The sequence below is a fragment of the Lampetra fluviatilis genome, chromosome 47, assembly GCF_964198595.1.
Source record: "Lampetra fluviatilis chromosome 47, kcLamFluv1.1, whole genome shotgun sequence".
Lineage (NCBI taxonomy): Eukaryota > Metazoa > Chordata > Hyperoartia > Petromyzontiformes > Petromyzontidae > Lampetra > Lampetra fluviatilis.
This window is the reverse complement of record NC_136321.1, coordinates 4165838-4190110: the sequence shown is the minus strand read 5'-3', so window position 1 is coordinate 4190110 and position 24273 is coordinate 4165838. Positions and strand designations below refer to the sequence as shown.

Sequence of the window (24273 nt, the reverse complement as noted above, 5' to 3'; positions counted from 1 at the left end):
ATTGCGTCATCATACGTTCTGTCCTTGATGACCACAGTCGCAAACTCCTGGAGAGTTTTACATTTTACTTTTGTGCATCCGCTATCCGTACCTACTACCGTGGTTTGTTCAGTGGATGCGATTTAGGTTGGACCACGAGCTTTGTGGAAGATCAAACCCGGAGATCTTCTGACATTGACCACTGATAAGGAGATGGAATTGGTGGCATCGTGGTTTTATAAGAAATGTTGACGGCGTGGAGGGGACTTTCTCCACCAGCAGATAGACCATGACTTATGATGATGATGATGTTGATGATGATGGACTGGTAACCATCCATCTTCCAGACAAACTCTTCTGCCACCTTACTGAGAATTGCGTTGAGTGCGGAAACACCGCTGAGATCCTGGGCTCCAATCCGAGTTTCAGTTGTGCAACCACCGTGATTCAACCGGACTCTCAAGTGCAGTGGGGTGATGATCTCAGCCTGGTCACCGATGACGGCACTAAAATTCCCTAGCATATACACGAACTAAAACTAACTAAACTATTTCTTATTTTACCAGGTAAGGCCCACCGAGCTATGTAGCTCTTTCTTCAGACGCGACCTGGCCACAAATGATAGCTCAACGAAGCTGGCTTATCTTCGTGTGGAAATTTCCAGCAGTCAAATACTCTAAACGTGTGTTGATTCTAAATGTGGAAAGAAAAACCCGGAGGACACGGAGAAAAATCCACGTGACCACGGGGAGAACATGCAAACTCCAAATAGAAATGCGTCAGGATCAAAATCGAAGCCACGACCTCCTGTATACCAGGCGAGGTAGTTAACATCTCCTAGCCACTGTGGAGCCCCTTATACATGTGGTGCTGCATCCCTTCGACACAACCGAGCTCTCAGAAACGGAATAATGCTGGGGTTTGATATGCGCCGTTGACCTCACACCTCCAGAGCAGGTCGAGCGAGCAGCCGATACTACCTAGTGTGGATAAGAGGCTTACGAGAAGCGGATGTGCGCTGAATGGCTGAACGCCGATTGATTTCATACTCGAGTGTGGTGTGATGCTGTCCGATGTAGAGGCACATTGTGTGGCTTTATCAGAAGGGGATCGCAGGTAAACGGTTAAACGGCGCCAATATCACATTCCTGCGTGGCACGGTGACGCATGCCATTATCGTAAGGTGCCTTGCCGGGGTGACTCTTTCACACATGGAGCCGTGACGTAAACGTGATTAATTATTCGAATTACTTTCCGTTCCGTAGTCTTCACATCGTATTGCTCATTTCGTCCTCCCTTCGCGTGGCAAGACCTTTTTTAAATTCAATGGGGGACAATAACGTCCCGGTACTGAGCCGCAGCCACCCGTGTCTCCTTCCCGGAAATAAAATCATCTGAAACGGCGGCTACGCTGCACGTGAAGGCTGCCTGTGATCCAGCACCACTGTGTGTAGAGGCAGTAGAGGCAGCAGCGAGGGGTTAGTGGATCGCATGCTGATGCTGCGGAAACTCCCTTCTTCCCGTGGGCGTCCAGGAGGAGCCGTAGCCCCTGGCTCGCCAGGAGAAGGCGGCACGGCAAATGTGGACTCCGCCATTGCACAGGGTACGCATTTGAGGCTGAGTCGACCTAGGGGAGGCCCAGGACCAGTTCAGATAACCGTCACTGGTGTTGGCCGTGAGTGGGAATTGAACTCGGGTGGCCGGGTTCGCAGCACGGGAACTGCTACACTACCGCTCCCCAGATATACACACACACACACCAGAGGTCACAAACGGGTCTTGATTCCTTACCCGTACCCGTACCCGGCCGCGGCCGCGCCAGGGTCGCAAACAGGTACCCGTACCTGTACCCGATACCCGGCTACCCGTACCCGGCCGGGTATTGGGTAGGGTACGGGTGCAAGTTTGCGACCTCTGGGATGAAGCCATGTTGCAGGCGTGGGTGGGTTGATTCTAGGAACTTGAATTGTGAGAAGGGACAAGACGTTGGGAAATGAGTGACAAACGGTTACTCACCAGTGACTCACGGCCTACCCGTACCCGTATCCGGCCGCACCAGGGTCGCAAACGGGTACCCGTACCCTAGCCGGGTATCGGGTAGGGTACGGGTATAGGGTACCCGATTGCGACCTCTGACACACACTCAAGAATTGTTCAACACCATCTTCATATATGGAGGACCGCAGAGCTTGTGGAGTGAATGTGGGGCCGGCTCAGCCTGTGGCCGTGGTTCCTCCTCGCACCGCTGAGTCGTCCTTTCTCTCTCTCTTCGAGAGCGAGTGAATACTGCGCGGGAACGCGCTACAAGCTGAAATGATTATTATCTCATTTAGATTCATTATTGGCGACGACTGAATGAGGGCTGCACGGCTATTATGCAGCAGCTCACACAGATATGGTAATCACAGCAGCGAGGCAGAGTTAATGACTGGCAGCAGGACTACCGTCGTTTTGCATGTACGTATGTATGTTGAACTTCCTTCGCACCGTACGTAGCCAACCGCGCTAATCGGAAGCGCGGGAGGAAAGGACAACAGACTAAACACAAAAAGGAGTTTTAAAGAAATGAGTTTGTCAATCTCGACGATGATTTCAAAGTGCATAGCTCCCAGTGACTTTCTAACATCGGAAGGGGAGAGCGTTCCAGACGGCCGCATAAGCAGCGCATCTAAGAGCGCCGCGCGGTGAGGCGTCCGCCATCTTTGTTCGATGTCCCAGCCAAAAAGCCGCCACCGCTGCTGCGAGGAAGACCCCGAGTTCGCGCGATGATGGTTTACACCGTGGTTGCAGTTGGTAAAATCGCAGGCTCTCTCCGCGGGTCAGCAGAGCCCAAGAGCATTCGGTTCTTTAAAGTAAACAAATAACTGCACCGCCACACCGCTTTGGCGGTGGCCGAAAGTCCAAGTGATGTCCCAATCAAATAAAACCGACGCATTGGCGCCCATCTCCTGCTTTACAGTCCCCGATGCAGTGTCGGGAAATTCCACATTCACGTGGCCGGCGGCAGCGTCTCTCTGTTGCGCAACCGCTGTTGACTTCTCCACAAAGTGGTACCCATTGCATTAGCCCCGGAGGGATGGTGAGCCTGAGTTTAACCTCCCCCAGCCAGGGGTTGAACTCGCACGCGTCCCCCTCACGAGCTGTCTGTCACCTCTCTCCAAGGGCCTTGCTATGAAGAAGGGCTGTTGCCCGGAAAATGCGGCGTTTTATAAAACAAAATTCTTATCATCATTTTCAGGGCAGTGTTATCGACGAACGTGTCAAGTTATTTTTTTCACTGTAAAATTAATTTTAGAAAGTCCACATAAAAAAAAAAGTTATATATTCTTTGACTCAAATCTCACAAAGTGCTTTAAAAATACAACTGACCGGATCCTTGCCAACTCCACCAATCGAAGCTACCGGTTGTTATTCTCCCCCTCTCTCTCTCTCTCGCCCGTGCGTGCCAATCATCAAACCAAACATTGCACTGAAAATGTTGTTGGAGGTTTATTTTCTCCCCCCCACCTCCCCCCCCCCGAAAAAAACCAACCCAACAGAGCGCTGAGATGAGCGGAGTGGCAGCCAACGCGAGGGGCCGTCCACCACCATGGGAGATGGAGCGACGGAATCGGCTCACGTGCAGGGCGGATCGTTACAATCGCGGGATCTGACGGCAAGGAGACTTTGACAAATCGCAGCCTGTCACTTACAGTGGCAGAGTTGGCAGACTGTGGTGAAATACCCTTAAACAAAAACCTGGCAACGTGTGGCAGCACCTGGGATGTGATGAACGGCTGTGGCTGTGATCCCAGTGTCTGCTGCTTGGGGAGGCCTTCATCCAGCAGTGGATTGACAATAGCTGATGATGATAATAGTGGTGGCGTGGTGAGACCTTCATCCAGCGGTGGACTGACCATGGATGATGATGATTAGCTGTGAATAGTAATTTAGAATGTCTGTTATTTGCTGCATTCTTATAGCGCAGGCCTATAACGTAGGCTCTGTGCTTCGTGGCCGGATGAAATCTGCCAGTAGGGGGTGACGCCGCTCTGTGTAATCCCAACCGAGTAATTCTCGCGGTGTGTTTATTTAAAATTCGCTCAACTTGGGCCGTGACGCCGTTCATTCGTTTCGACTGACGTCACGCGGCTCCTTAAACGTCCGCTGCAAGGCAAACGACGCGTATTAATCGCAGTTAATACGCACCCACCGCCGCAGCAATAGCCAGGGCGGCCTGCCAGATTCCGATCGCGAGCCTCTGCATCACCGCGCCTCCTGTCTCCGCCGTCGCCCGCCGGGAGGAATGATTTACTCCGCTGGTCGCTGCAGCCGCCCACACCAAGCGTGGGTGAAAAAGAGCTCCACAGCTCACTGGATTCCTCCTGCAGCCTAAATGAAGACTGTGATTCTGACGGTAAAGAGGTTTTGAAAAAGTGGCAACCTGCCACTTGCGGCGACAGAGTTGGCAAACTGTTGGCTCCGTGTGGCAGCCCTCGGGGGACTGTGATGAACGGCTGTGGCTGCGATCCCAGCGTCTCCTGGATGTTGAATAAGGGAGTGAAGACCACAGCGGGGCGATGTGCATGGAGGGTCTGAGGCGGCGCGGAGATTTTCAAGGAGCCGTCATTTGATCTCCACGGAGCCACCCTCCTTGCAGCTGAACGATTTTCGGAAACCAACTCAAAAATACATTTCAGAGCGTTGCGATCTCCGGCGGCAAAAAAAAACACGTGCGTAATTTCATTGATTATTTTTGCCCTTTCCCCAAATTTGATTCGGATCGCACACATCCGTGTCACGTCCGTGGCCCTGGATTTAAATCCAGAAAGCGAGCTGCATTGCATAGAGACCCATGGCCATCACAGACACCCATAAACTCACGTGGAGACCCAAAGACTGCTGCTGTTGCTGCTGCTGCGAGGAGGGCCAGAGTTCGTGCGACGGTTTACGCTCCTCGACGAGCTCGGCGAGGTGCCGTGGTTCAATAACGCGGAGATTCCCGAACGGACTCCATCGTTTCGCGGATCATTTACTTCCTTTATAAGTTGAGCCTGCGCTCAAGCCTTTGGGACAAACTGTCCGCCTTGCCACTTCTGAAAACCCAAGCAAGACCCGGGCCCATCGATTTACAGCGGCGGCGGCACCAAGTATTTGTGGAGGACACTTGAGACCATTCGAGGGAGTTCAGGCAGAGCTCGCTGCAAGGAGCAGGGGACGTGCGGTGGTGCTGAGTGCTGGTGGATGTGACGTGTGTTGTGGAAGGAGAGTGTTGGGGGGCAGAGGTGGGGTGGGGGTTGGCGGGGAGTCGTACCGGTGGTGGGGGATGCGGAGCATCCCAGGGTTTCTCTGCCGTGGGTTCCGCCAGACGCTTCTGCGACTCTTCACCCTGCTCCTCCGCCTCGCTGATGCTGTGCGCGTGTGATTGTACGTGCACACACAGTGACACGAAGATGAAGAACCCCCCCCCCACCTCCCCACCACCACCATATACGCTTTAACAGACTGTTGGAGCAAGTGTTGTTAGCGAGCACCTATTAACGCCGGCAGGGTACACGGAGGGGTTGGGAGGCCAGCACCGCACACCATGACCGTCCCCTTGTTTTCCGAGCACCCCGTGTTTACGCACCGCAACCGAGTAATTCATTTAAGGCTGAGTCGACCTAGAAGAGGCCCAGGTCCGGTCCGCGAGCGGGAATTGAACCCGGGCCGCCGGGTTTATAGTGCGGCGTCCCAAACCGCTGCGCCACCGCTCGCCGCACCGCGCCGCGTCACGCACACAAGCGCAGACGCACACCCCACATCCCCAGAGAACCCCCCCACCACCCCCATACGCCCCCCCCACCCCCCCCCCCCGCTGCTTTGAAATGCAAATCTCCTCCGTGCAGTTTGGGCAAGATTAGTTAAAAATACAGGGTCGGCCGTTTGACGGCAGCGTTAAAAATAAATAGGATTTCTTTTCTTTTTTTAAATACATTAAAGTCTGCACATTTCCTCGCTTCTCTCCCGTCCACACGCTTTCGGTCTCCACCCACGACCCGCGAGTTCTTCTCATTAATTTTCAACAGTTAATGTTACATTGGCTCCGAAAGCGGCAACGGCATGTAATGTAACCCTGCTACGGGATCCAAAAGCATTGCACTACCCCCCCCCCCAACCCTCATCTCGGTGGTTGCCCGAGTGAGTTTGTGTTTTGAGCTCACGTCTTGTTTCCCAAGGCCAAGCAGGGTCAGCGCTGGCTAAATAATCATAACAAAACAGGCTGTAACGGCGCCAGCGCAATATATCACAGGCACGTAACGATGGTGTCACTCGAAAAAAAGTAGAAAAAGATCGGGGCCTTTAAGCAAGAGATGGGGCCTTTAGATGACCCTTAAAAGTCGGTGTGGATTGAACGCTGCTGCTGCGAATGTTCAGCGAGATGACGACGATGATGACGATGGTGATAAGATTAACACGTAGGCTTTCGCGACCAATATGGTCCATAATGTAGGTTTTTGGGGTGAGATCGCGTAAATATAAATGTGTATTTAAGGAACAAAACAGGAGGATTTCTCCACAAATCTGGCTGTCGCCTGATGAAGCTGGTTGTAATTACTGGCGAAACGTCGTACTCAGATTGGAAATGTTGTGGCTTGGCTCTCCAACACACCGGTTAGTGCTGTACTAGTATACTACACTATACACTACACTATACACTACTATACACTACACTATACACTACACACTAGTGCTGTACTAGTGACGAATTGGCCACGTTCTGTTGACGTGACGAACCTCACTAATTGGCTGTGTCGGGTGGTCGTAGGTTTAACGACGCATTTATATTCACACAATCTAATTTAAAAAACCTATATTATGGACGATGACGACGATGACGACGACACTGATGATGATGACGACGACGATGATGATGATGATGACAATGATGACGACGATGGTGACAGCAGCTGTAGTGCAGGGTGACAGGATCAGTAGTGCAGGGTGACAGGAGCTGTGGTGCAGGGTGACAGGAGTTGTGGTGCAGGGAGGCAGGAGATCTGGTGCAGGGTGACAGGAGCTGTAGTGCAGGGGGACAGGAGCTGTGGTGCAGGGTGACAGGGGCTGTGGTGCAGGGTGACAGGGGCTGTGGTGCAGGGTGACAGGAGCTGTAGTGCAGGGTGAAAGGGACTGTGGTGCAGGGTGACAGGAGCTGTAGTGCAGGGTGACAGGAGCTGTCGTGCAGGATGACAGGAGCTGTGGTGCAGGGTGACAGGAGCCGTAGTGCAGGGTGACAGGGACTGTGGTGCAGGGTGATAGAAGCTGTAGTGTAGGGTGACAGGAGTTGTGGTGCAGGGTGACAGGAGCTGTGGTGCAGGGTGACAGGAGCTGTAGTGCAGGGGGACAGGAGCTGTGGTGCAGGGTGACAGGGGCTGTGGTGCAGGGTGACAGGAGCTGTGGTGCAGGGTGACAGGAGTTGTGGTGCAGGGTGACAGGAGCTGTGGTGCAGGGTGACAGGAGCTGTGGTGCAGGGTGACAGGGGCTGTGGTGCAGGGTGACAGGAGCTGTAGTGCAGGGTGACAGGGACTGTGGTGCAGGGTGATAGAAGCTGTAGTGTAGGGTGACAGGAGCTGTAGTGCAGGGTGACAGGAGTTGTGGTGCAGGGTGACAGGAGCTGTAGTGCAGGGTGACAGGAGTTGCGGTGCAGGGTGACAGGAGTTGTAGTGCAGGGTGACAGGAGCTGTAGTGCAGGGTGACAGGAGCTGTGGTGCAGGGTGACAGGAGCTGTGGTGCAGGGTGACAGGAGCTGTGGTGCAGGGTGACAGGAGTTGTAGTGCAGGGTGACAGGAGCTGTAGTGCAGGGTGACAGGAGCTGTGGTGCAGGGTGACAGGGGCTGTGGTGCAGGGTGACAGGAGCTGTGGTGCAGGGTGACAGGAGTTGTGGTGCAGGGTGACAGCAGCTGTGGTGCAGGGTGACAGGAGCTGCAGTGCAGGGTGACAGGGGCTGTGGTGCAGGGTGACAGGAGTTGTGGTGCAGGGTGACAGGAGTTGTGGTGCAGGGTGACAGGAGCTGTAGTGCAGGGGGACAGGAGCTGTGGTGCAGGGTGACAGGGGCTGTGGTGCAGGGTGACAGGAGCTGTGGTGCAGGGTGACAGGAGTTGTGGTGCAGGGTGACAGGAGCTGTGGTGCAGGGTGACAGGAGCTGTGGTGCAGGGTGACAGGGGCTGTGGTGCAGGGTGACAGGAGCTGTAGTGCAGGGTGACAGGGACTGTGGTGCAGGGTGATAGAAGCTGTAGTGTAGGGTGACAGGAGCTGTAGTGCAGGGTGACAGGAGTTGTGGTGCAGGGTGACAGGAGCTGTAGTGCAGGGTGACAGGAGTTGCGGTGCAGGGTGACAGGAGTTGTAGTGCAGGGTGACAGGAGCTGTAGTGCAGGGTGACAGGAGCTGTGGTGCAGGGTGACAGGAGCTGTGGTGCAGGGTGACAGGAGCTGTGGTGCAGGGTGACAGCAGCTGTGGTGCAGGGTGACAGGAGCTGTGGTGCAGGGTGACAGCAGCTGTGGTGCAGGGTGACAGGAGCTGCAGTGCAGGGTGACAGGGGCTGTGGTGCAGGGTGACAGGAGTTGTGGTGCAGGGTGACAGGGAACTGTGGTGCAGGGAGACAGGAGATCTGGTGCAGGGTAGCAGGAGCTATCATATATTTTTAAGGCCACTTTGTTATTGACGAATGTGTTGAGTTTTTATTGCTGTTTGCGCTTGTGCACCACTAGCAACGCAGTAGCAGCATCACTCTCTAATGTATTTATCGTATGTAATCTCACACAGAGACCCATCGACTCACACGGACTCACACAGAGATGGGGCATGACCCTAACGATCAAAGAGGCTCACACAGAGACGCATGGACTCCCTGCCCCCTTCCTAGATTTGAAGCTTTCGTGACTGCAAGGATTCATATTCTTAGGTTTTTTCGGTAAAGTCACGTAGGTAAAAAATTTAAATTAATAAAAGTTTTAAAAAATATATCTATGATAATTGGTTTTTTACCCTTCTCTCTGGCAACAAAACTGACACCTTTTTACAAGGAGTCATGTTTGCATAGACCGCAATACCTGCAGTCATAATGCAAACAAAAGAACATAACTCTGATAATGTGCACATTATCAGAGTTATGTGCACATTATCAGAGTTATGTTCTTTTGTTTGTATTATGACTGCAGGTATTGCGGTCTATGCAAACATGCAAACATGACTCCTTGTAAACATGACTCCTTGTAAACATGACTCCTTGTAAACATGACTCCTTGTAAAAAGGTGTCAGTTTTGTTGCCAGAGAAAAGGGTAAAAAAACAATTATCATATTGTTATTGGCAAATGAGGTTCCCATAGTGTAAATATATATATATATTTATTTTACTTTTATTAATTTTAATTTTTTACCTACGTGACTTTACCGAAAAAACCTAAGAATATGAATCCCTGCCCCCTGTTCAAACCCAGGTGTCAAGACCTCTCTTTAGCCCCCCCCCGACATATGACTGAACTGCTTCTCACATCATTGAATACTCATCATCATCACAATAATAACTGCATGTTATATAGCGTCATCCATGCTAACCGAATGCCACACCGCTGTACAATAATTCACTACACTTGGGTTTACCGAATGATTCAATACATTCCAACCCACATTGATCGCATCTAAAAACAATCTAAAATAGGGTTTTTATGTGGCTTGGCTCTCCAACACACCGGTGTTGCTGTACTAGTGACGAATTGGCATGTTCTGTTTACGTGACAACCCTTATATTTAAGACCACTGTGTTATTGACTAGTTGGACGTGTCGGGTGGTGGCGGGTTTAACGACACATTTATATATTTACGCGATCTAACCGCCCCCAAAAAAACCTCTTATGGATAATATTGGTCGCGAAAGCCTACGTGGTAAACAGAAAGGTAGCACCGTTTCCCCATTGCGTTGTGCCTGCAAATTGCTGAAATTGTCATTTCACCCCTTTTTAAATCCTTTATATTAGTTAACTTGCTTGCTTGCTTGCGCGCTTACGACCGTGCAAATCTTTCGGTCGTTTTTTAACCCACTTCCCGTGATCCAATCGAGCTGACATTTTGCACACAGACTCGTTGTGCGTGACAATTTAGTTTCGTGAAATTTTTTTTCCACTTTTTAGAAAATTTTTTTTTTTATATTTTATTTAAAATACCAATGTGATAAAAATGAAACTCTTACTCAAGAAAAACAGAAATGAATAATAAAATAAAACCGATGCCACGCATATAAAGGATTTATAGTGAAAAACTTTGTTTTTACGGGTTAATTTTTGACGACTGTGCGTTGCTTACAGATCAGCTAAAATGAAACACCAAACAGACTGAACCCGCTTCATCATTCTACTCTTCGATTTGCACTGGGTGTACCATACAGGACCCATCATTGTGACCTCTACATAAATCCCAATCCTTATTTTACTTGATTCAACGGGAAATCTACATCGGGCCCTGTTCATCCATAACAATGGATTATTTCCGGACGCAGCCACATTCGCAGCTGTGATTTAAAACGATGAGCCCAACCCGTGTATCGAACGTTCAACGTCAAGGTGCGATGTCGTGGAAGGACTGTGCTGTTGTCCTGGTGTGGTCTTGGCCTTGATTCTAGATTTGAAGCTTTCGTAACTGCAAGGATTCATACTCTTAGGTTTTTTCGGTAAAGTTACGTAGGTAAAAAAAAATACATGAAAATAACTCTATTAAATCACGACGTTTCGGAGGCAACACAAGTCCCCGTCTTCAGGTGGGACCGTCACAGGCAAATTTACTGTATCAAGTGAAGAAAAATCCAGGCGACAAGATCTTAAGCTCCTCCCCCCTCCCTTTAACCAGCATTTAAGATAATGTATGGTCTTGGCCTGTTGTTGTTGTATTGCCCATGCTTGCATTCAAAATCCCCGTACAATTTATACTTCCATGTTTTATTAACATTTATTTCAACATTTTTTAAATTATTTTTTTCTTCAAAGTGGCTTTCTTCACCCGTCTGTCTCTCTTTCTCCAGTAGCCTTTGTTGTATCGTTTGTTGATGTCAGAATCAGAATGAGAAGATTTATTTGTACTAGAGGAATCCGATGACCTATGAATCTCTTTTTCACACGTGTCCAGTAGTTTTCACAGACGTCCAGTAGGTTTAACTTGCTGACCGTGACCCCCGACTGGACATCTGTGGAACAAAACTGCGTAGTTTCATCACATTCCTCCTTCTTCTCCGGTCTAAATACAGATTCTGATATAAAATAAACATGTTGCTGCTCAGGGTCTTGAGATGAGAATTAATTTAGATGCTGCGGTGTGAACCCACGTAGCATTGCATTGTCCGCGGAGTTCCAGATACGTCTAAATTTGAGTCACAGGCATGAGAACCAACACGACAGTGGGACTGACCGTGGGACTGACCCAGTCGCTGCCCTGGGTAATACTGCGGGTTATATTAACCGCTATAATAATAGTACGTGTCTGCTTCGGAGTACACGATAAACATCCCGCGACATCGTTCGAAGTGAGTGGGGCCATCGTGTGTCGGGCGTCGCGGTTCAAGCTTTGCACATTTCCGCGCTCCGATCAGCGCGGTATGATGCTACGTACGATTGCGAAAGAAGTTCAACACACACACACACACACAAATACGTACTGTTGAAAACACTCTATATCTCCCCTCCATGGGAGACAATTATAACATGACGAGTGCGCTTCGATCAGTTAAGAGCCTTTCAGTAATTCTGTCCTGCAGTGATCCAGGCCATTTCGCTAAAATGTTGTGAAGTAAATGGGGCACGAACCTGATATATAGAAATTAATTGTAATTACAGCTCTTTATCAATCCACTTGCAAGCTGAATGCCTCTCCACACTGTGTCAGTGCTGTGGCTTGTTTAATCATACTTCACCGTGCTTTTGCAGCGAACATGATAAGTGACGGTGGGGTGGTGGGGGTGGTGGGGGTGGTGGTGACCCACGGCCGACTCAAATATCGCTCGCCACCAACGTTAGCCGTGGCCGGGAATCGAACTCGGGTCACACCGTGTTCGTAGTGCGGTGCGCTAACCACTCTGCCACCACTCCACCCGGGCCCTGCTACTGGAGTGCGCGCATTTAGTCCACATTTTTTTCCCATCACATATCACGTGATAAAAGTTGACTGCCCTTAAACAACTGCAAAGTAGAAGATGCAGAAAGCCGTTATGGGTTTTGTTGCCCTCTGATGGTGTGAATATATAAATGTTTAGGTCCCAGATCTGACAACAATGGGGAGCATCGCGGGCGAGTGATTTGGTCACGAGCCTTTGCTCATGACGTTAAACTTTGTTGGCGAGTAAAGATCGAGTCTTTGACCACACACCTCCTTGGCCACGGGGGAGCAGTCGCTTGTTTAATCTCGACTAAAACACACACGTGTTTAAAATAGCCTTCCCTGTCTTTAGTTATCTTCAAACGTCCATCTCACTCCTTCTTTCCTTGGTTAAATGTTAAACTATTTACGCCTTTTCACGCACGGCTCTCTGACAATGACTGTTTACGGGCGCTTTATAAATCTGAATTTTTATTTACCCAGGAAGCATCACGAGGATCCTGCCAAGTTTTCATACTTAGAGAGAGAGGGGGGGGGGATTTTTGCTGCATTGGGATGATCGGCCAATATCAATCACTATTATTATTACTACGGGAGAAAAATCGGAGAACCCCATGCATAACAGATGGAGAAGACAAATCTCCACACAGTGCACAAGTTGGGAATCGAACCCAGGCCCTTCTTGGTGTGAGGCATGAATGTCACCAGCGTGCCACCCGGCCACCAAGGAGGAAGAGGAAAGGGGGGGGGCAGGAGATACTTAGAGGGAGAGGAAGCGGAGTTCAGGGATGTCTCGCGACTCACGGGTCGTGATCGTAATGTGGGAATTGTAAACTGGAGCCCTGTCGCCCATCCTGGGCCACAACTGGGCCACAACTGGGCCAGAACTGGGTCAGAACTGGGCCAGAACTGGGCCAGAACTGGGCCAGAACTGGGCCAGAACTGGGCCAGAACTGGGCCAGAACTGGGTCAGAACTGGGCCAGAACTGGGCCAGAACTGGGCCAGAACTGGGCCAGAACTGGGCCAGAACTGGGCCAGAACTGGGTCAGAACTGGGCCAGAACTGGGCCAGAACTGGGCCAGAACTGGGTTAGAACTGAGCCAGAACTGGGCCAGAACTGGGTGAGAACTGAGCCAGAACTGGGCCACAACTGGACCAGAACTGAGCCAGAATTGGGCCAGAACTGGGCCAGAACTGGGCCAGAACTGGGCCAGAACTGGGCCAGAACTGGGTTAGAACTGGGCCAGAACTGGGCCAGAACTGGGTTAGAACTGAGCCAGAACTGGGCCACAACTGGGCCAGAACTGAGCCAAAATTGGGCCAGAACTTGGCCAGAACTGGGTTAGAACTGGGCCAGAACTGGGCCAGAACTGGGTTAGAACTGAGCCAGAACTGGGCCACAACTGGGCCAGAACTGAGCCAGAATTGGGCCAAAACTTGGCCAGAACTGGGTTAGAACTGGGCCAGAACTGGGCCAGAACTGAGTTAGAACTGGGCCAGAACTGGGCCAGAACTGAGCCAGAATTGGGCCAGAACTTGGCCAGAACTGGGCCAGAACTGGGCCAGAACTGGGCCAGAACTGGGCCAGAACTGGGTTAGAACTGGGCCAGAACTGGGCCAGAACTGAGCCATCCCGTGGCCAGCGGAGCCCGCTTCCCAGTATTCATGGAAACGAGTCGCGAGGGATTTGAAAGGATTGAGTTGGAGAGGTGATACATCCTCGAGCAAAGCCAGGCTGCAGCCACACGCGCACGCACGCACGGGGTACGCGCGAGCAATCGACCACACAGCCGACACGCGCAAAGGAAATCATAAATCGTCTTATAAACGTACGTTAAGAGCTTTGGCGCGGGGAGGAGGCCGGGTGGCTCAGAGGTCAGAGAGCTGAGCTGGCACCGCTAACATCCTGGATTTCAATCCGGGCTCTCAAGCTGCACAACTGCGATTGAAAACTGGCTCGGTGTGACAGCCCCCGGGCTCTGATGAACGGTCGTGGCTGTGATTCCAGTGTCTCCTGGATGTTAATTAAGACCACAGCAGGGCAACGTGCATGGTCTGTCTGAGGTGGCACGGGGACTTTCAGGAGCTGTCATCGGACCTCCACGGATCCACTCGCCTTGCAGCTCAGTGACTTTGGCCCACGAACTCGAAGACAATGTTCGGAACATAGTGATTGCTGGCGGTACAACACACCCGTCTGATATATATTTTTTGGTTCCTTTTAAATTGTATTTTTCCATCCAATTGTATTGTGATCGTGCTGTTGCTATCATGTCTGAGGCCCTGGGTTCGAATCCTGGAAGGTACCTGTGATTGAACCGGCGTCTTGAGTGGAGTTAATTGATGGTCTACGTCCGGTCAACGACGATCAAATAAAATTATAAACTTTAAAATCTGGTTCTCCACTTAATTCGGCCGAGTTCCAGCTCTGAGAATTATTAAAATTACATTTTTTTGCGAATAGCATTCGCTGAACATTATTCTCAAACGCAGAGCGGGTGGGAAGGTCTTGCCCTCTACTGCGCGTGGACCAGATGCCACTCGAAGGGATCTTCAGAGGTAGGTCTGTGATATCCACTTCTGTGGGCCGTTCTCTAACACGAAGGGTCCGTGCTGCTTTGCGAGCGATCCAAACGGATTGTTCGTCTGGTGACGCAACGCTCATAGCGCAATCGTGTGGCATTTCGTTAAAGATATATATATAAACCCATTCCAAATAGCATGCATGCAATTGGATTATGTAACGCTTTCCAACATGATGTGGTTTCTCGGACGTATTTAATTAACAGTGTGAAAGCCGACGGTTAGCTTGTCAGCTCAATTTTCATTTGCATATTTGAAAATATGATGGCTGGCAGAGCACAAGAGGGCGTGGGTGGCCAACATCACGCCCGGCCGCCTTTGTCTCCCTCGTGGCGATGTTTACACATCGCACCAGGTACTCATTTGAGGCCGAGTCGACCTAGAGGAGGCCCAGAACCGGTTCAGATAATCGTCACTGGTATCGGCCGTGAGCGGGAATCTAACCCGGGTCGCCAGGTTAGTAGCGCAGCGCGCTAACCGCTACGTGACCGCTCCCAGTTACGCACACACATCCACGCCAACATGTCCACGCACACACACACACACGCACGGCCAAGTGAGGAAAAGACCGCGCTGGAAAGGCAGCGGTGATTTACGCGGCTTTGAGGAGCGGGGCTGGGTGATTGTGTTGTCAAAAGAGGCTAAATAACAACAAACGGCAAAGCTAAATAAATCAGGCCCCCATTTCCCGGGAGAGCTCGGGGGGCTATGCCGCACATTAGCCACGTGGCGTTTAATGTGGCCGGCGAGCGAGTGATGGACTGAGTGGAGAGCGGAAGAGAGCGAGAGAGAGGGAGACAAAGAGAGAGAGAGAGACAAAGAGAGAGAGCGAGAGAGAGAAACACAGAGAGAGAGAGAGCGAGGGAGAGCGAGCGAGCAGATGAAACCGTTTTAAATGTGACCTTCCGTGGTCGCTGTGCAGCTCAGCGAAGGTGAGAGCTGGGCCGCGTGGTCTCCCAATAGGCCTCAGCTGGCTGCCTACCTCCCCCGTAGCAGATTGCCAACAAAATTGGACGATATATCACGCGACGTTACATTAAGCGCACGCCTTAATTTCCCGCCGACGAAAAAAATGTTTCAGGTCGCTCGCCAGACTGAAGTAGATTTTGGCACGCGGTGAGTAGGAGCCACGCAGCCAAGCCGAGGGGGAATGATGGATGTGGTGTGCCGGGTGCGGAAATATCTTCTGGGATGTTGAGCCAGTTAGATCCGGCTGCGGGACGTTGGGTGTTGCTTGACTACACTCGGCTTTCGCGACCAATATCCGTGACAAAGTTTTTGTTTGGGTTAGGTCACATTAATATAAATGTGTCGTTAAACCCACAACCACCCAACACAGCCAATGGGTTAAGGTTTGTCATGTAAGCAAAATTGCTCGTCCAATTCGGGCTAATCGCCTGATGAGGCTGGATGTAGTCACCAGCGAAACGTCGCACTCGAATTGTAAACGCTGTGGGTTTACTCTCCAACACACCACCACAGTGTGTTGGAGTAGTAACTAATTGGCACATTTTGTTTATGTAACAAAACCTTTCCAATTGGCTGTGTCGGTTGGTGGCGGGTTTAACGACATATTTATATTTACGCGATCTTACCTCAAAACACCTTTATTACGGATACTTCTCCCCGCTTGTCATTGGCCTGAATGTCACCAATCATAAAAAAAATGTTTTCCCTTTATAGAGCCGCAGAGCTGTTGAAGATTGCATTTGAACTTGTCTTGCTTTGAGCTCAGAGCGCAAGTGCCGACGCAGTGTCGCGTCGTGCCCTGGTCGGTGTGGAAAGAAAGATGACTTTGTTCCCAAAAAAATAAATAAGTGGCAATGAATATTCAGAAGCGGGAAGCCAGAAACCAGACACCAAATAACGAGCCACACAAAATGTCCCCTTGCCACATCTGTCACCCCACATAAAAATAATTGTAAATTTAAGTAAAATATATTTTTTTCGATTTAAAGCTTTCGTGACTGCAGGGATTCATCTTCATGGTTCTTTCGGTAAAGTCACGTAGAAGGGAAATAATAAAATAATAAAAATAAAACATTATAAAATAATTCTCACGACGTTTCGGCCGCAACGCAAGCAGCCGTCCTCAGGTGAAGAACAGGTCTATCGGAAAGACAGCGTCTGAATTGGGTTTTTTAAAATTCTTTTTATTATTAGTTTTATTTTCACCTACGTGACTTTACCGAAAGAACCAAAAAGTATGGATCCTTGCAGTCACGAAGACTTCAAATCTAGAATTTTTACATGCCATCATCCACTCGACCCTGTGGTACTGTGTAAGCTTCAGGTCTTCTCGCCGAATGGCTCACAGGGCTATACCTAATAAATGAACTTGAACTTGAACAGCATTGGTTCAACACGGGCAAAACTCTGGACCGGTTTTGACATTAAAGTGTCCCATCAGCAGCAGAGTCACGCTCACCTGAAACAACGCCGGTGACCTGCCACGAGTTCATCGGCAAGGACCCTCCCAGGAACCGCTCTCTGGTTAGAAGATGAGTCCAAGTTTGACGCAATGTCCACCAACGATCGGCCTTCTCAGACCGAACGAATATTCGGGTGGAAAGTAATTTACCCGACACAGACCGCGGGCCGAGTGAGGCTAACCCTGGGAATCTAGGACCAGGTGACCCAATCGTGAACCGCCTCGACAAAGCTTTCCAATGGTCATGGGGACACGGCGTTAGACCATACTATGCACTTGGTGTGACGATACGTATAAATATTTCAGCTGGCGTGCCGCTGTGAATACTAATATTCTACAGTCAAAACTCCTCCTCTGCACCGTGTGTAGAAGATGCCTTGATACACCATGGCACAGTAAAGCAAAAAATGCGTTTTTGATTAAATTTCTTCAGTTGCTTGGGATTTTCAGGTCACTTTCGTATTTGATTTTCGCGTATATGCATTTTTCCGATTTACATCTGCGAAATGGGAATGACTTCCATTGCTTGCGCGCTAAATGTAATCGTTTTAACGATTGTAAATATGAATAATTAAAGTCGAATTTTAAACGCGAAGCTATGAAGAGGGCAAAAGCCTAGTATATAAACGCATTCCACACATGCACACATATGTCCTCTCGCACAATAACATCAAAATGCACACACAAGACATCGCACACACACAAAGACAAAGATCCCTTTATAGCCTTAACAGGCTGATGGGACAAGTGCTGTTAGCGAGCACCTCTGAAGACCGGCATGGCACGCGCGGGGGTGGGTGACCAGCTGCACAACGCCCGGCCGCCTTTGTCTCCCCAGTGCTGATTTTTACACACCGCGTCAGGTACTCACACGCGTACACATGCACACACGTGTGCGTGTGTACACACAGACTTACAAGCCTGGAGCGGAGGGGATGCGACTCAGCCGCTGGTCCAGGAAGGGAGAGGAGATCTCCACAAACTGCTCGGCTCTCTTCACCACCAGCTCTGCAGGGCAGACAGCACAAGCAGAGAGAAAGACAAAGATCAAGATCCCCCGTATAGCCTGAATCGAGTTGTGAGGCAAGTGCTGTTAGCGAGCAGCACCTATGAAGGCCGGCACGACACACGAGGGGGTGGGTGGTCGGCACCGAGTGGCGATGTTTACAAACCGCAGCAGGTACTCATTTGAGGCTGAGTCGACCTAGGGAAGGCCCAGGACCGGTTGAGATAATCGTCACAGTTGTTGGCCATGAACGGGAATCGAACTCGGGTCACCGGGTTTATAGCGCAGCACGCGAACCACTGCACTACCGCTCACCACACAAGCAGAGATACAGACACACACGTGGACAAAAAGGCAAATATCCCCGCATAGCCTTTAACAGACTGTTGGGGCAAGTGCTGTGAACGAGCACCTATGAAGGCCGGCATGCCACACGAGGATGTGGGTGGCCAACACCACGCCCGGCCACCTTTGTCTCCTGAGTGACGATGTTTACACACCGCAGCAGATACCCGTTTAAGCCGACCTAGGGGAAACCCATGACCGGTTCAGATAATCGTCACTGGTGTTGGTCGTGAGCAGGAATTGAACTCGGGTCACCGGGTTCCTAGCGCAGCGCGCTAACTGCAGCGCTACCGCTCCACACACACGGATGACTCTCAAGAGATAAAAAAAACAGGACACACGCACGTACGCACGTACGCACACGTGGAACTCGGCAACGACAGCGCACTGGGCGAGACTGTGACGGGTGGGTGGACAGACTGGCGGGCAGGTCGATCGGATGAAGCGGTGAGGAGTTAGCAAGAGCCGAGATGAATGAGTGGTGAGTGAGAGAGTGGGAGAGAGATAGAAAAAAGGAGTGCAAGGCTTGGGTGAGCATGGCCAACACTCACATTCGACTCATTACACCGGAAACAATGCCAACCAACGCCACATGCCCATAAGCAGTGGCAGGCAATATATAAATGACATGTACGGTCATTTAGATATGTAATTTCATTACATGTGTAATGTGTAATTGATATCTAAATTACACACCTCAAAGCAATTGGTAATTTGTATCTGCATTACGCGAGGCTAGGCTAATTGGTCATCAGTATCTACATTGCATTGCTCCAGTAATTTGTAACTGCAATGTATGTTTGCCGCACATCCGATTAGCATGGTTGGCTACGTACGGTGCGAAAGAAGTTCGACGTACATACGTACACACATTTGCACATCTCTGCAGCTGAAGGATGCTGCCGTGGAGTGGGCATGCAATTGCAGGGCTGCACCCTTACCTGCGGCATTCACATTTAATGGGGAATGCTACACGATACAATTTTGCCTCGCGGCTTGCGTTCACGTATACGTTGTTGTTGTCTCGGTTGATGCAACCCGCAGCATTAACCAGGGCGGCCCACGGAACCGTACCACGAACCTCCGCAAAATGTGCTACCGCTCGGCCGTGTCACCACCCCGTGAGGGGGAGGGAGGGTTACGAAAACATCATGCGATGGAAATTCCACATCGAAACTCACTCTGCCAACATGAACTGCGCTTTCATAAAATCTGACACGCCATCTCGTTGGCGAAGACAACGCGAGGAGGCTGGACTTGCGCAATCCAGAAGTTGGCCAGCGCGGTTGTATCTCCCGGCACGGCAGTCGTAACAGAGGTGCGAGTTTCTTAAATCCCTCGGCCACACTACGCCCGTGCCTCCTCCATCGCATGCATCCCATGACATCGCCAACCCTCTGCTCACTCGTTCTTCTCCCAGCCCTCCCACTCACCGCAAAGACAAAGATCACCCCCCACAACTCACCCTCCCCCCCCACCACCACGTATAGCCTTTAATAGACCATTGGGACAAGTGCCGTGAGCGAGCAAATATGAAGGCCACCACGGCGCACAAGGCGGTGGTGTGGCTATCGCCCGCACACCCCCAGCGGTGATGTTTACACATCGACCTCGGGGAGGCCCGGGACTGGTTCACCAGTGTTGGCCGGGAGCTGGAATCGAACTCGGGACGTCGGGCTCGTAGCACAGAGCGCTAAACGCTGCGTCACCCACACACTGGCACACACGCGCACGCCCACGGTGCTACACCACCGCCGCCACCGCCGCCACCGCCGCTCAGCTCAGCGGTGGGATTTCAAAACCGTGGCCAATGTTCCAATTATTTCGGAGGAGCTGGAACGCCGCAGATAAGAGATTAGCGGAGAGAAGAGTCGAGACACTTTGGCTGGCGAGTGTATACAGACGACTCACCCCCACCCTTCACACCCCGCCTGCCTGCCCCCCCCAGCCAAAACCCTGCTCCCCCATGGCTCGGAGCTATAATGTCGCTTAATGACTTCCGGTCAGAGCTGAGACGAAAGCCTCGCTCTCGACTCGCCGAGTCTTGGGCAAGGTCGAGCCGCGGTGACCGCGCCAACTTGAAACCGGTCCAGGGTTTGCTGCTGGGGGTGGGGGGGTGGGGGTTGGGGGGGTGGGGGGGTGGGGGGGGATATTTAAGAAAAAGTCTGGCGTCAGAAAAACCCATCGCACAGGCGGATCCACCCAAACAGCAATACGATAAGACGCGAGTTTTATGGAGTTTCTGAGTGCAACTGCATATCCAGACAGTGGGCATAGCTGTGTTACAGAGAATAAGGCAGTGAGTCGTAGGTCTCTATGATAGTATGCGGGTCTCTATGAGAGTATATGGGTCTCTGTGTGAGTCTGTGGAACTCTATGTCAACCTGTGGTTCTCTGTGTGAGCCAACGCACTACATTGCGGGTGTCTAATTGCAACTGCATATTAGAACGCTGCACAGAAACAGTGGGCATAGCTACAAGCTAGATCAGTGATTCTTTACTTTCACTGCAGCCTTGCGCCCCCTATGGTTCTCAATCGTAAAAAAAATGTATGATTTTAATAAATACATATAGGTTTGATGAAACAAAGTAGTTGTACTTACATGGCCGTGCTTAATTTGTGTTTTCTATGATTAACCTTCGAAATAAAATCTGGCCATGTCTCGCTACCCCCAGAAAAGGCATCTCAGGTGAAGAAGTCACCGGTGTAGAGAAAGGAAGCCAGTCATAGGCAGAGAAGAAGAGGAAGATCTTGAGCCTGGAGTAGAACAGGAGCAGGGAGAAGACAGCGTCGGTGACTGAGGGGGAGTTCCAGACGATGGGGGCAGAAGAGGAGAGTGCGCAACCTCCCACTGAGAGAAGGTTGACTTGGGGCTTTTACAGAAACCTTTGGGTACTGGAGCAGAGAAGTAGAGCGAGTGGGGTGAGTGGTAATGAGAGGGGTGAGAGGGGTGAGTGGGGTGAGAGGGGTGAGAGGGTTGAGTGGGGTGAGTGGGGTGAGAGGAGTGAGAGGTAGCGAGTGGGGTGAGTGGTAATGAGAGGGGTGAGAGGAGTGAGTGGGGTGAGAGGAGTGAGTGGGGTGAGTGGGGTGAGAGGGGTGAGAGGAGTGAGTGGGGTGAGAGGGTTGAGTGGGGTGAGAGGGGTGAGAGGGGTGAGTGGGGTGAGTGGGGTGAGAGGGTTGAGAGGGGTGAGTGGGGGTGAGTGGGGTGAGAGGGGTGAGTGGGGTGAGTGGGGTGAGAGGGGTGAGTGGGGTGAGTGGGGTGAGAGGGGTGAGAGGGGTGAGTGGGGTGAGTGGGGTGAGAGGGTTGAGAGGGGTGAGTGGGGTGAGTGGAGTGAGAGGGGTGAGTGGGGTGAGTGGGGTGAGAGGGGTGAGTGGGGTGAGTGGGGTGAGTGGGGTGAGAGGGGTGAGAGGGGTGAGTGGGGTGAGTGGGGTGAGAGGGGTGAGTGGGGTGAGTGGGGTGAGAGGGGTGAGTGGGGTGAGAGGGGTGAGAGGGGTGAGTGGGGTGAGTGGGGTGAGAGGGTTGAGAGGGGTGAGTGGGGTGAGTGGGGTGAGAGGGGTGAGTGGGGTGAGTGGGGTGAGAGGGGTGAGTGGGGTGAGTGGGGTGAGAGGGGTGAGAGGGGTGAGTGGGGTGAGTGGGGTGAGAGGGGTGAGTGGGGTGAGTGGGGTGAGAGGGGTGAGTGGGGTGAGAGGGGTGAGAGGAGTGAGTGGGGTGAGTGGGGTGAGAGGGGTGAGAGGGGTGAGTGGGGTGAGAGGGGTGAGAAGAGTGAGTGGGGTGAGTGGGGTGAGAGGGGTGAGAGGGGTGAGTGGGGTGAGTGGGGTGAGAGGGGTGAGTGGGGTGAGAGGGGTGAGAGGAGTGAGTGGGGTGAGAAGGGTGAGGGGGGTGAGAGGGGGTGAGAGGGGTGAGAGGTAGTGAGTGGGGTGAGAGGGGTGAGAGGGGTGAGTGGGGTGAGAGGGTTGAGAGGGGTGAGTGGGGTGAGAGGGGTGAGAGGGGTGAGTGGGGTGAGTGGGGTGAGAGGGGTGAGTGGGGTGAGAGGGGTGAGAGGAGTGAGTAGGGTGAGAGGGGTGAGGGGGGTGAGAGGGGTGAGTGGGGTGAGAGGGGTGAGAGGGGTGAGTGGGGTGAGAGGGGTGAGAGGAGTGAGTAGGGTGAGTGGGGTGAGAGGGGTGAGAGGGGTGAGTGGGGTGAGAGGGTTGAGAGGGGGTGAGTGGGGTGAGAGGGGTGAGAGGGGTGAGTGGGGTGAGAGGGGTGAGTGGGGTGAGAGGGGTGAGAGGAGTGAGTGGGGTGAGAGGGGTGAGGGGGGTGAGAGGGGTGAGTGGGGTGAGAGGGGTGAGAGGGGTGAGTGGGGTGAGAGGGGTGAGAGGGGTGAGTGGGGTGAGTGGGGTGAGTGGGGTGAGAGGTAGTGAGTAGGGTGAGAGGGGTGAGTGGGGTGAGAGGGGTGAGAGGGGTGAGTGGGGTGAGTGGGGTGAGTGGGGTGAGATGGGTGAGTAGGGTGAGGGGGTGAGTGGGGTGAGAGGGGTGAGAGGGGGTGAGAGGGGTGAGTGGGGTGTGTGGGGTGAGTGGGGTGAGAGGTAGTGAGTAGGGTGAGAGGGGTGAGTGGGGTGAGAGGGGTGAGTGGGGTGAGTGGGGTGAGTGGGGTGAGAGGGGTGAGTAGGGTGAGAGGGGTGAGTGAGAGGTAGTGAGTGGGGTGAGAGGGGTGAGTGGGGTGAGAGGGGTGAGAGGGGTGAGAGGGGTGAGTGGGGTGAGAGGGGTGAGAGGGGTGAGTGGGGTGAGTGGGGTGAGTGGGGTGAGAGGGGTGAGTAGGGTGAGAGGGGTGAGAGGGGTGAGAGGTAGTGAGTGGGGTGAGAGGAGTGAGTGGGGTGAGTAGGGTGAGAGGGGTGAGAGGAGTGAGTAGGGTGAGAGGGGTGAGAGGGGTGAGTAGGGTGAGAGGGGTGAGAGGGGTGAGTGGGGTGAGTGGGGTGAGAGGGGTGAGTAGGGTGAGAGGGGTGAGAGGGGTGAGTAGGGTGAGAGGGGTGAGAGGGGTGAGTGGGGTGAGAGGGGTGAGTGGGGTGAGTGGGGTGAGAGGGTAGTGAGAGGAGTGAGTGGGGTGAGAGGGGTGAGAGGGGTGAGAGGGGTGAGTAGGGTGAGAGGGGTGAGAGGGGTGAGAGGGGTGAGTAGGGTGAGAGGGGTGAGAGGGGTGAGAGGGGTGAGTAGGGTGAGAGGGGTGAGAGGGGTGAGTGGGGTGAGTGGGGTGAGAGGGTAGTGAGAGGAGTGAGTGGTAGTGAGTGGGGTGAGAGGGGTGAGAGGGGTGAGAGGGGTGAGTAGGGTGAGGGGGTGAGTGGGGTGAGAGGGGTGAGTAGGGTGAGAGGGGTGAGAGGGGTGAGTAGGGTGAGAGGGGTGAGTGGGGTGAGTGGGGTGAGAGGGTAGTGAGAGGAGTGAGTGGGGTGAGTGGGGTGAGAGGGGTGAGAGGGGTGAGAGGGGTGAGTAGGGTGAGAGGGGTGAGAGGGGTGAGAGGGGTGAGTAGGGTGAGAGGGGTGAGAGGGGTGAGTGGGGTGAGAGGGTAGTGAGAGGAGTGAGTGGTAGTGAGTGGGGTGAGAGGGGTGAGAGGGGTGAGTGGGGTGAGTGGGGTGAGAGGGGTGAGTAGGGTGAGTGGGGTGAGAGGGGTGAGAGGGTGTGAGTAGGGTGAGAGGGGTGAGAGGGGTGAGTAGGGTGAGAGGGGTGAGAGGGGTGAGTGGGGTGAGAGGGGTGAGTAGGGTGAGAGGGGTGAGAGGGGTGAGTAGGGTGAGAGGGGTGAGAGGGATGAGTGGGGTGAGAGGGGTGAGTGGGGTGAGTGGGGTGAGAGGGTAGTGAGAGGAG

At 52.4% G+C, this 24273-nt stretch overlaps 1 protein-coding gene across 1 annotated transcript in view; it reads right to left on the bottom strand.

The window, feature by feature from the left end:
* ADGB (androglobin) overlaps positions 1-24273 on the bottom strand; it is a 179889-nt gene that overhangs the window by 72999 nt on the left and 82617 nt on the right. Inside the window, exons 12-13 of the mRNA XM_078877269.1 lie at positions 18009-18099; positions 5273-5369 (exon numbers count right to left, since the gene is read on the bottom strand). Of these exons, the coding sequence (XP_078733395.1) occupies positions 5273-5369; positions 18009-18099 (188 nt within the window). The remainder of the gene's footprint in view (positions 1-5272; positions 5370-18008; positions 18100-24273) is intronic.